The 10,773-nt window shown below is 33.7% G+C and overlaps 2 protein-coding genes across 2 annotated transcripts; one reads left to right on the top strand and one right to left on the bottom strand.

Annotated features, from left to right (window-relative positions):
* Positions 1 to 216: 216 nt before the first annotated feature.
* On the top strand, positions 217 to 2,136 carry LOC142621466 (CBL-interacting serine/threonine-protein kinase 5-like). Its single transcript, XM_075794714.1, has one exon. It carries the CDS (start codon positions 560 to 562, stop codon positions 1,868 to 1,870), a length of 1,311 nt encoding a protein of 436 aa, XP_075650829.1. The 5' UTR covers positions 217 to 559; the 3' UTR covers positions 1,871 to 2,136.
* Positions 2,137 to 7,206: 5,070 nt separating this feature from the next.
* On the bottom strand, positions 7,207 to 10,457 carry LOC142622058 (uncharacterized). The gene is made up of 7 exons (XM_075795473.1): positions 10,226 to 10,457; positions 9,999 to 10,098; positions 9,640 to 9,911; positions 9,278 to 9,486; positions 8,717 to 9,058; positions 7,819 to 7,828; positions 7,207 to 7,505 (listed from the first exon to the last, which is right to left on the bottom strand). Exons 1-7 carry the CDS (start codon positions 10,455 to 10,457, stop codon positions 7,207 to 7,209), a joined length of 1,464 nt encoding a protein of 487 aa, XP_075651588.1.
* Positions 10,458 to 10,773: the final 316 nt, after the last annotated feature.

The following is a 10,773-nucleotide window of genomic DNA, read 5'->3' as shown; positions in this document are numbered from 1 at the left end:
AGAGGTCTAGAAAATAAATGAAAGATGGAGAAGAGACCGAACATTTAAATAATTTATTTTCTCCAAAAAAAAAAATCAATAATTTAGATGTCGATTCTAATAAATAAATAAATAAAATTAGAAGTCTCTTCTCCAATCTCTCCCTCCAACGTGTCCTCTTCCCATTTGGCAACTCTCCTATATAAAAATTTCACAATTATTTTCAATCTATGTGCACCCACGAAAAATACCAGGTGCTCCAACCTCCAATCGTCACAAGCCAACCTTCCTCCTCGTCTTTCTCAACTCCTTTGAAAATAATTACTTAATAAATCCCTCAAACACACACACTCTCTTTCTTTTTCTATGATCCTCTAAAACCCTTTCATGGAATCCTTCAAAATTTGCATCTCTGCCGTTCTTTCTTGGATTCCTTTACACCGTATTCGTTCAGTGTTATAATCCCAAAACCCAAATTCATTTCTTTTTACCAAAGCAACGTTTGAAAAAATTTTAGTTTTATGCAAATCCCAATATCATTATCAATTCACAATCTGTATTTTTGTTTTTGTTTGAATCCATGGAGGAGAGGAACGTTTTGTTTGGGAAATACGAGATGGGAAGGTTCTTAGGCAAAGGGACTTTCGCAAAGGTTTACTACGGCAAAGAAATCGTCACAGGTGAAAGCGTAGCGATCAAAGTGATAAACAAGGAGCAAGTGAGGAAGAAAGAAGGTATGATGGAGCAAATCAAGCGTGAGATCTCAGTGATGCGCCTAGTTCGCCACCCCAACGTGGTGGAGCTCAAAGAAGTGTTGGCCACAAAAACCAAGATTTTCTTCGTCATGGAATACGTTAAAGGAGGCGAGCTCTTCGCCAAGGTAGCCAAAGGAAAGCTCAAAGAAGATTCAGCTCGCAAATACTTCCAACAGCTGATCAGCGCCGTTGATTTCTGTCACAGCAGAGGTGTGTCACATCGAGACCTCAAGCCAGAAAACCTCTTACTCGACGAGAACGAGAACCTTAAAGTCTCCGACTTTGGTCTATCCGCTTTACCTGAACAGCTACGAAACGACGGTCTTTTGCACACTCAGTGCGGGACCCCTGCTTACGTGGCACCGGAGGTTTTGAAGAGAAGAGGGTACGATGGATCCAAGGCTGACATTTGGTCATGTGGGGTCGTTCTATATGTGTTGCTCGCTGGGTTTCTTCCTTTTCAAGATGAGAATTTGATGAAAATGTATTCCAAGATTTTCAAAGCTGAGTACGAGTTTCCACCATGGTTTTCGTTCGATTCCAAGCGATTGATTTCGAAACTCCTTGTTACGGACCCAGATAGGAGGATCTCGATTCCGGCTATAATGCGCGTCCCTTGGTTTCGCAAAGGGTTTTCGATCAATGAAACTGTGATCCATAATGATCAGACTCAATTAGATGCTGACAAAGTCAAGGTCGAGATCGAGGAAGTTGAAGAAGAACCCAATACGCCCAAGTTTTTTAACGCGTTCGAGTTCATTTCCTCGATGTCTTCCGGGTTTGACTTGTCGAGTTTGTTCGAGAACAAGAGGAAGGTGGGGTCTATGTTCACCTCGAAATGTACAGCCTCAGCAATCGTATCGAAGATCGAGGCAGTGGCGAAGGGGCTGAGTTATAAGGTGTGTAAAGTGAAGGATTTCAAGGTGAAAATGGAGGGCAAATTGGAAGGGCGCAAAGGGAAACTAGCTGTTATGGCAGAGGTGTTCGAGGTTGCCCCCGAGGTTGCCATTGTTGAATTCTCGAAGTCTTCTGGTGATACTTTGGAATATGCTAAGTTTTGTGAGCATGATGTTAGGCCTGCACTCAAAGACATTGTGTGGACTTGGCAAGGTGACACCATCTGTGACGCTAATTAGTTTTTTACTTTTTGTTTGTTACATACTCGGTCAATACAATTAGCACCCATGAAAAACAAAGAAGAAAGAAATAGAGAAACAAGAAAAAACACAAGCAACTTTTTTGTTTTTCATCTTAGGTTTTCTTTTGTTTTCAATTTGTTGTTTTGAAAGGGAAAAATAGTATGATTTGTAAATAGTTTGTGGTAACTAAATTAGAGTATGTGATAGTGTGATACTACAAGTCATGGAGTAAAATGATGACGAGGTTTTTCTACTCCTTTTAATTTGGTGTTTGCGTTTCTTTTTTTTTTTCATTGTTTTGCTAATTACAGTTCGAAAATTTTCTTATGAGCTGAGAATTTTGTTGGGTCCAAACGAAAATACATGGAAGGAACAATGGTTAACTAGTATTTGATTACATTAATGGGAAAGTTATTGAGGCTGCCCGGTGCTGGCAATGATGAACCAATTAGAAAAAGCAAATTAGTCAACCCTTTACTAATCTACGTCTATGAATCAATCATGGTTCAGGTGAATAGTCACTGATTCAAATCAGTGGAAAACACCTGTCAAAAAAGAAATTTACATTATCACACCATGACACACATTCTTTTCCATAGATCGCCCTCTATCTTTAACAGTGTTTTACGTCAAGTTGTGCCCTCTGTTTAATTTTTCTAATCCTTATTTACCAACCAGATTAAGATAATGTAAAAAATCTAAGGGATTCTGGATAGAACTTGGTCGGCAGTCTACACTGGTCAATATTCAAGGATTTAAGAAAACTGCTAACGTAAATTTTTTTTTAAAAAAGGAGTAAATTTTTATTTAATATTTTAATCACTTCAACCCCAAAATAGTGGGACTACAAGACACTGAAGACAGAGCTTTGGTGATGGGGTCAACTTGTTTTTTTTGTGACAAACGAAATGTAGCACGAAACTATTGAAAACCGAACATATTGAATTGAATACTCGTGGCACCAAACAAAGTTGGAAGTTCGATGAAAGTGGCTTTCACTCTGCTGGTAGTTGGGAAAGAAATAGAAGTAGCTGTACTTTCAATGTCAAATTTTCTCGATCAATCTTCAGTGGTGGATTTTGCGACTCGTGTCCAAGTTCCAATTAGGCAGGCAATTGATGATAACGTCGAAAATAAAATTTGCCCATTCTGTCTAGTATGGAAAGAGAAAGACTTGATGCTGGCAATTGATGATAACTAATATGGAAAAAGAAAGACAAAAAAGAAAATCCAGCTGCAGTATAGTTCCAAATCTCGCGCAATGAATATTCGAATCAAATTATGGAAAGAGGAAAATTCAGATTTCCATCGGATTATTTAGCGTGATTTACCAACATGATAGAATTTTTAAACATCCTGAGAATCTTAAAATATTATCTTGTACCAAATGCTATATTTTTATGCCTTTTTCTTCAATCCCTTCAATAGCTTGCCACAAATACCACCACACATCTTTAGTGTGATAGTTATTTCATACATATAACTATATAAGTGTTTGTGAGATGTAGGGAATAATACCGAAATTTAAGTCTTCAAGAAGAAATTTTACACCTCTAATAATAGATTAAGTTAGGATAAAATTTTTATTTTATATAAAAAAAAAAATAAAAACTTACCACAAACCACATATTACCCATAAACATAATTTTCACCAATATTCAGTGAAAAGACTCCCCAGCAAAGTGAGTTAAAAATGATCCATCGAGAAGAAAATTTTACCTTAGTGTGAACTAAATTAAATTAAAGAGTAATTCGATGTATTTAATTAAGAGCTATCAATTGGATCCAACCACAATGATAATGATGTGATGTGTATTGTTATTTTCGAGAATGTGGTCATCACGGGAAATTCTTAGTAAAAAATCATGTGAACGTCGGTGGCCACATCGATCTAGACCTTGAGTTTTGTATTCTCGTTAAATTTTGAAGGGTTGTGTTGTTAGGTACAGTAAGTTAACCGTTAATAAGACACTTTTAAGTAATTTTTTAGGTAATTTTTTTAATTTTTGAAAATTTTTCAATTTTTGGCAGTTTTTTTCATCTTTTTTGACAATTTTTTGATAATTTTTTTTTCTTTTTTAAGTGAAACACAAAAAAAAAAAAAAAAAAGTTTACAAGTATCACATTGTACTTGTTAAAATTTCCCAATTTTGAAAATCAGTTTTTTTGTTTTACAAAAATTTGAAAAGGCAAGAAATGGAGTTTGCTTTTCTAGGCAGACAGCGAGGCATATAATAATAGCATTCTTGTTTTGGGGTTTCACTAAATTTGCCAGCAAATTGGTCAGTGTCCACCAACTTTTAAGATTCATTATACATCAAGATGGTGAGCATAGGTCATAAGTCATACGTGATGTGCAATACGAGGTGCATTAATCAAACTATTTCGATTCATGGTTGGTACGTGATCTACGCTGCAGTTACGTGTCGGCCACAACTTTTCAAGTGTTAAGCTTCAAATCTCAAAATTCAATCTCATCTTATTTTACCGTTTTAAAAAATTATTTTACAAATTATACCGTTTTAAAAAATTATTTTATATATTATATCATATTATTTTATAATATTTTTAACATTTTAATTTTTATTTTATAATACAATACATTAAAATAATTTATTTTCATAATAAAATATAATATATCCTAAAACTCAAATAAAGACAAAAACTTAAAACCCAAAAACTCTGGTCAGAGAAAAGAATTGATAAAATAAGTAAATAAAATATTAGTTTTTTTATTTATAATTGAACTATAGTGCAATTCTAATGGTAGAATTGTATTGTAGCATTATTCCTTTTTTTTTTTTTTTGTAAGTTATTTTTTACAAGTCTGAATGTTGAGCTTATTTAGTACATTAATGCTAAAATTCTTTTACATATAACATTTACGATACCAAATGCAAATGCTCCAACGATGCTTCTTGACAGAATTTAACTGTTTCATTTCAGACCACAATAAAGCATTGGTTACTTTTACCGATTTTAAAAAAGCTTCTCGACAAAATTTATCTTGATTTCAGACAGCAATTGACCAAAAAGCAAGCATCAACGGTTGCTTATGCACAAAAGGAAAATTCTTTGGGTAAGGCAACCACAAACACATACATACACATGGGTTTGATATTAAATTAAAATTTTCTTTCATCGGTACTATATATTACAAGAAATTTTGTCTATAGCAACGGCATACAGTCGTCGCTAATACTTTAAATATCGTTGCTAACTATATTGGCGATGAAAAATGTCGTCGTTAACTTTTGTCAAACAAAAATCGTAACAAAAAAAAAAAAAAATAGTAACGATATTAATGTCGTTGCGAATACAATACTATTAACGACAACAAAGTCGTCGCTAATAGTGACAATTCTCATCATAAATAACTCAATAACCCAAGACCAAATGCCGTTACTACTAGCTCATTGGTAGTGACGAAATTTTTTGTCATCGCTAGTAGATTATTATTACTGACGATATTTTTGTTGTTGCTAATATGTCATTACTAGCGCCAATGCTTGCTGTCGTCCCAGATAATAATATAGGCAAAAATGTACTTTCGGTTCCTACATTTTGGGTCAATTCCTATTTTGGTCCCAAAATTGATTTTGTTACTAATATCATCCCTAAAAAAAGAAAATTGATTCTATTTTAGTTATTTCCGTCAATCGACTAACGAAAACTTCCTATGTGGGAGACGGAATGCCCTGCTTGCTGATGTGGCGCTGACGTAGCCATTAAAATATTATTTTAAAAATGTATTTGGCATTTTTTAAATGCCACATCAACATTTAAATTTTTTTAAAATTTTAATTCCTCAATTTTAATTTTAATTAAAAATTAAAAAAAAACAAATTTGTTTTTTTACTTTTTTAAACAAAAATTTTACTTTCTTTTAATTAAAGTGATTTTTTTATTCCAATCTCTAAGATTCATATTCTTAGCAAATTAATCCTTATTTTCTTATAATTTTCTTTGTCTTTCTTGTAGTTTCTTTATAACCAAACACATCAAAACAAAATAAATTAATTAAACGTATTTCTTGTCTTTTATTTTATTTTATTTTTATTGCTTTCATTATTTTATTCTTTCTTGTTCTTCCCCATAATCAATCTCCAGTAAAGAACCAAATCCTAAACCCAGATCTCAACCAAACGCCAAACCCATATCTCCAGCAAAGCAAACCTTAGCCTTCAAACCCATAAATTTTCTTAGCAAACAAACACAGAAAAACTCACAGGAAATACAATCAAAAACCCCCAAATCACCACCACCGAATAACAGAACATGAATATCAAATCCAAGCAAAGGAATAGAAACCCAACATCCAGTAAAGCACCACCATTGAATCGAATCTTCCAAAATTTCCCAACAATCAGCAAAGCCTTAACATCAAATCTTCAAAAATCCTGAGCTAAAAACTTCCAAATCAACCTTAAAGAGAGGAAAAGAGAGCCATGTGAGGTAGAAAGAGGTGTGAGAACCACTGATCTCAGCTTCACAACCACTAATCTGGGCTCCAACATCGAATCAGTGACTAGGGTTTCATACAACAGAGCCATACCGAATTGGTGACTATGGTGAGTTACTGAATTGGCAGACCTTCTTGATGGGTTCAATGGGTCGATGAGTTTTCTTTCTTTGACGGCAACAGCGACCTCATACTAAGTCTTGAACGAGTTCGACTACGGCGACCTCATCACTGAGATTTGAGAGTTTGGGTCAGATCAGAGTTTGGCAGATTAGCGGAGATGAGATTTTGAGAGAGTTTGGGTCTGAGTGAGATTCTGTTGAGGGTGAAGAGAGAAAGAGAGAATTAGAGATAAAGAGAGTTTAGAGTTTGGGTCTGATCACTAATGAAGTTAAAAGTAAAAGAAAAAGAATTAAAAGGATAGTTATTTTTGTTTTTTTTAAAATAATTTTGATTAAATTATATTTAAGGGTTTTTTTTAAAATTTAATTTCTTTTTTTTAATTAATTTTCTGATGTGGCTTTTAAAAAAAATTTAAATGCTGACATGGCATTTTGAAAATGCCAAATAATTTTTTTAAATAATATTTTAATGGCCACATCAGTGCCACATCAGCAAGCAGGACATTCCGTCTACCAAGTAGGAGATTTCCGTTAGTGGGTGGAAGGAAAGGACCAAAATAAAATCGATTTTCTTTTTTTAGGGATGACATTAGTAAACCCAAAATATAGGGACCAAAAGTGCATTTTCGTAGGGGCGGTTCTAGTATTTTTGCCCAGGATGGTCAACAAGAAACATAAATTATATAAAATCTAAAACAAAAGAGACTTGAATATATCAATATCACCAAAAAAAAAAAAAACATGAAATTCTACAATTGTCTTCTACGAGGTTTCATATTTTGAAACCGTTGCATGATAGATTCATTATCAATTCTACAAGCTATATCTTTTTCAATGTACACAATTAAACAATCATTCAACCACTGATCCCCCATTCGATTGTGCAATTCATTTTTGATATATTTCATTGCTGAAAAACTTATTTCCACTATTGTGGTCGCAACAGGAACGGTCAAAACTAACTTCACAAGCAAATATACCAATGGATATATAACATCCTTATTTGTCTCCACCATCTTTCTAGCAAGGTCCCCAATTCCTTTAAGCTCTAAAAACCAATTTTATCAATTCCGTTTCGGAACCCGTTTTGGTTTGCTTAGTGGAATGAAATATTTCGGTACCGGCCAATTTTGGTGTACCGTTTCAGGGTGTTTCGGGATTTTTAAAAAAAAAAATTATAATATATATAATTTTATATATACATATATAATTTTGTACCACATAAATTTATCTCATCATAGTCATAAGAATAGTTCTAGAATCACAAATTATTTCACAATTTTTTTTGCCACAACTTTGAGGTAGTAGACGATGAGTAATTAACCATTACTTACACATGAATCTACCTTTTTTTTTTTTACCAATCTCACTCTGCCATATCACAATTGTGACAAAAAATTGTAAAATTGAGTGCTCCTAAACTTTTACTAGTCATAAATAGATTACAATAATAATAATAATAATAATAATAATAATAATAATAATAATAATAATAATAATAATAATTATTATTATTATTATTATTATTATTATTATTATTATTATTTATTTATTCAAACTAGGATCAGACTTCATCTTATCAATAAGACAATAACTACACCCCAAACCCAAGATATTACTCTGTTTAACTCAATCATCGTAACCATGGTTCAGCCTAGGAACTATTAGTGTCAGTAAAAGTAAGAAGATTCTAATATTTTGTGGTCCTTTTTTCCCCGATAATCCCACTCTCCGACCAATTCAAAACTTCAGTTTAAGTTTAAACTTTAAAGTCATAAGACTTTTACACATCATTTCTTGGTTGAGTTTTGTGGAGGTGAGGCTGCAGATTGCAAAGTAGATCGGTAACATCAACGTTTTTGCTGCTTGTGGTGGTGCTTGCAAGCTTCTTGCAGTGACATCGGCTTGCTACTTGTCCTAGCTAACGCAGCAAGTCCCTATCTAGTTGAAAAAATTCAGGCCAGTTGAAAAAATTCAGGTAAACATAGGGAAAAAAAAAGGCCAGAACTCATACCGGTCGAATCTCAGATATCGGCCGGAATTACCCAAAACGTCCCGAAATGGCCGAAATGACCCGAAACAGCCCGAAATTTTCACCGAGGTGGAACGAAGGGGGTTGTTGTTCCGGTTTATGAGCTGGTACGAGATTTTCCGTCCGTTTCAGTCGGAACAGAACGGAATTCATAACAATGCTAAAAACTCATCATTGGAGCGCATATCAATAATGTAAGTCTGAAGCTGATTATCAAGTGCCAATACATCTGTCTCAGAAAAATCAGATGGATAAAACTTTGCAAGACGGGTCAATTTTTGTATATCAAAAGCCGAAAACGAATCACTTGTATTCAAGCAAACCATACAAAGTAGCAACTTAGTAGCCACCTCTGAAAAACGATTATTAAGCTCTTGAAGTTCTAGATCTATGGCTTCAAAGAATAGATCAACACGATAGTGATGTAAATTTGTAATTTGTGGGGCGTTGTGTCGTGGCCTCACACCAACTACAAATATTTCTTCCATGTTCAAGATAGGAATATCATGCTTGCTACAAAATGTGGATGCTTCAGTCAATAAAGCTTCCCATTCATCATCTCTCATCATCTGCAATCATTGCTTAGACACTCTAACAAGTGTCATAGCATTTACAATATTTTGATTTTTCTTTTGCAATGCTATTGACAACTCATTTGTGATCCCCAAAATATTTTTCATCAAGTGTAAAGCAAAGGAAAATTCAAAAGATAGAATTAACCTTAAAAAAGATCGAGCTTCAACTGTTTGCTTAGAGAGTAGACTATCCTTTTCAATCATCTCAAGTACATCAACTGTGGAAGAGAACATCAAAATTAAGTTGAGGATTGTCCTATAATGTGATCCCCAATGTGTATCACCAGCACGTTTAAGACTTGTCTCCTGGTTCAAACCTTGCCCACTTTCAAGTTCACCCATGTTTAATGCTTTTGTAATTTTGGCAAGTTGTGCATTTCGTAAAAATTCTCGTCTTTTATAAAAAGCTCCAACAATAGTTACTATTTTACTAACCAAGCTAAAAAATTAAGCAATATCAGTATGCTTGTTAGCAACAACTACAAGAGTCAACTGAAGTTGATGAGCAAAGTAATGGACATAAAATGCTGATTTATTCTCCTTCAGAATTAAAGTTTTAAGACCATTAAATTCACCTTGCATGTTACTGGCCCCATCATAACTTTGCCCACATAATCTTGATAAACTCGACGAATATTTACTGAATAAAAATTCAATTGCAGCTTTTAGAGACAAGGCGGAGGTATCTGCTACATGTACAATACCAAGAAATCGCTCCTTAACAATTCCCTTTTTGTCCACATAATGCAAAACAATAGCCATTTGTTCTTTTATTGAAATATCACGGGACTCATCAACTAAAATTGAAAAGAACCCACTGCCAAGATCTTCGATGATGGCATTGGTAGTTTTATATGCAATTGCATTCACAATGTCTTTTTAAATATTAAGATGGGTTAGCTTGCTATTTTTTGGAGTTTTTTGCAACACTTCATTAATAACATCATTATGATCTGCCAAAAATTGTAGAAACTCAAGGAAATTTCTTTTATCACTTGAATCATCAGATTCATCATGACCACGAAAAGCTAACCCTCGATGCAAAAGGAATTATCCAATCAACTATTGCATTTAATTGAGTCCGATATACAATTTTATCTTGATTTGACTGCTTAACAAAAACACTTTGAATGTGTTGATTTTGCTTCATTAGATTTTCACCATCCTTAAGAGCTTGGTTACGGGCACTATTAACATCTCCAACATGTAGGTCTAGCTTTTCTTTCTTATTCCAACTATTGAATCCCTTTGTCACAAAACTATCACCTCCAGATTGCATACCAACATCTTGTCTAAATAGGTAACAATATAAACAATATGCAACATCCTTTTCAATACTATATTCCAACCAATTTTCACACTCTTTAAACCATTTAGGATTAAATCGACGCATAAGTCCACCAATTTTTGTTTGAGGAAAATCGTGTTCATAAGGTTGACATGGTTTTTTTTTTTTGTAAATAATATCTTCTTATTTCATCTCGATCATTAGGATAATAAAAATAAATCTTTTTTCGTAGCCAAGGGTCCGAAGGAAGATTGTTCACATCAACACGACCATGCTTAGAAGATGAAATCTTGAGTAGAAGAAGAATCTTGAGTAAGATATGAATCTTGGGTAGAAGATGAATCTTGCGGCCTATGGGGTTTCCTTATTATAAATTTATCCATAGTATTAGCAAAAGAACAAAAAATATACTATAAGTTCA

The sequence above is a fragment of the Castanea sativa genome, chromosome 1 (genome assembly GCF_040712315.1).
Source record: "Castanea sativa cultivar Marrone di Chiusa Pesio chromosome 1, ASM4071231v1".
Taxonomy (NCBI): Eukaryota; Viridiplantae; Streptophyta; class Magnoliopsida; order Fagales; family Fagaceae; genus Castanea; species Castanea sativa.
This window is presented reverse-complemented; position numbering and strand designations above follow the sequence as displayed.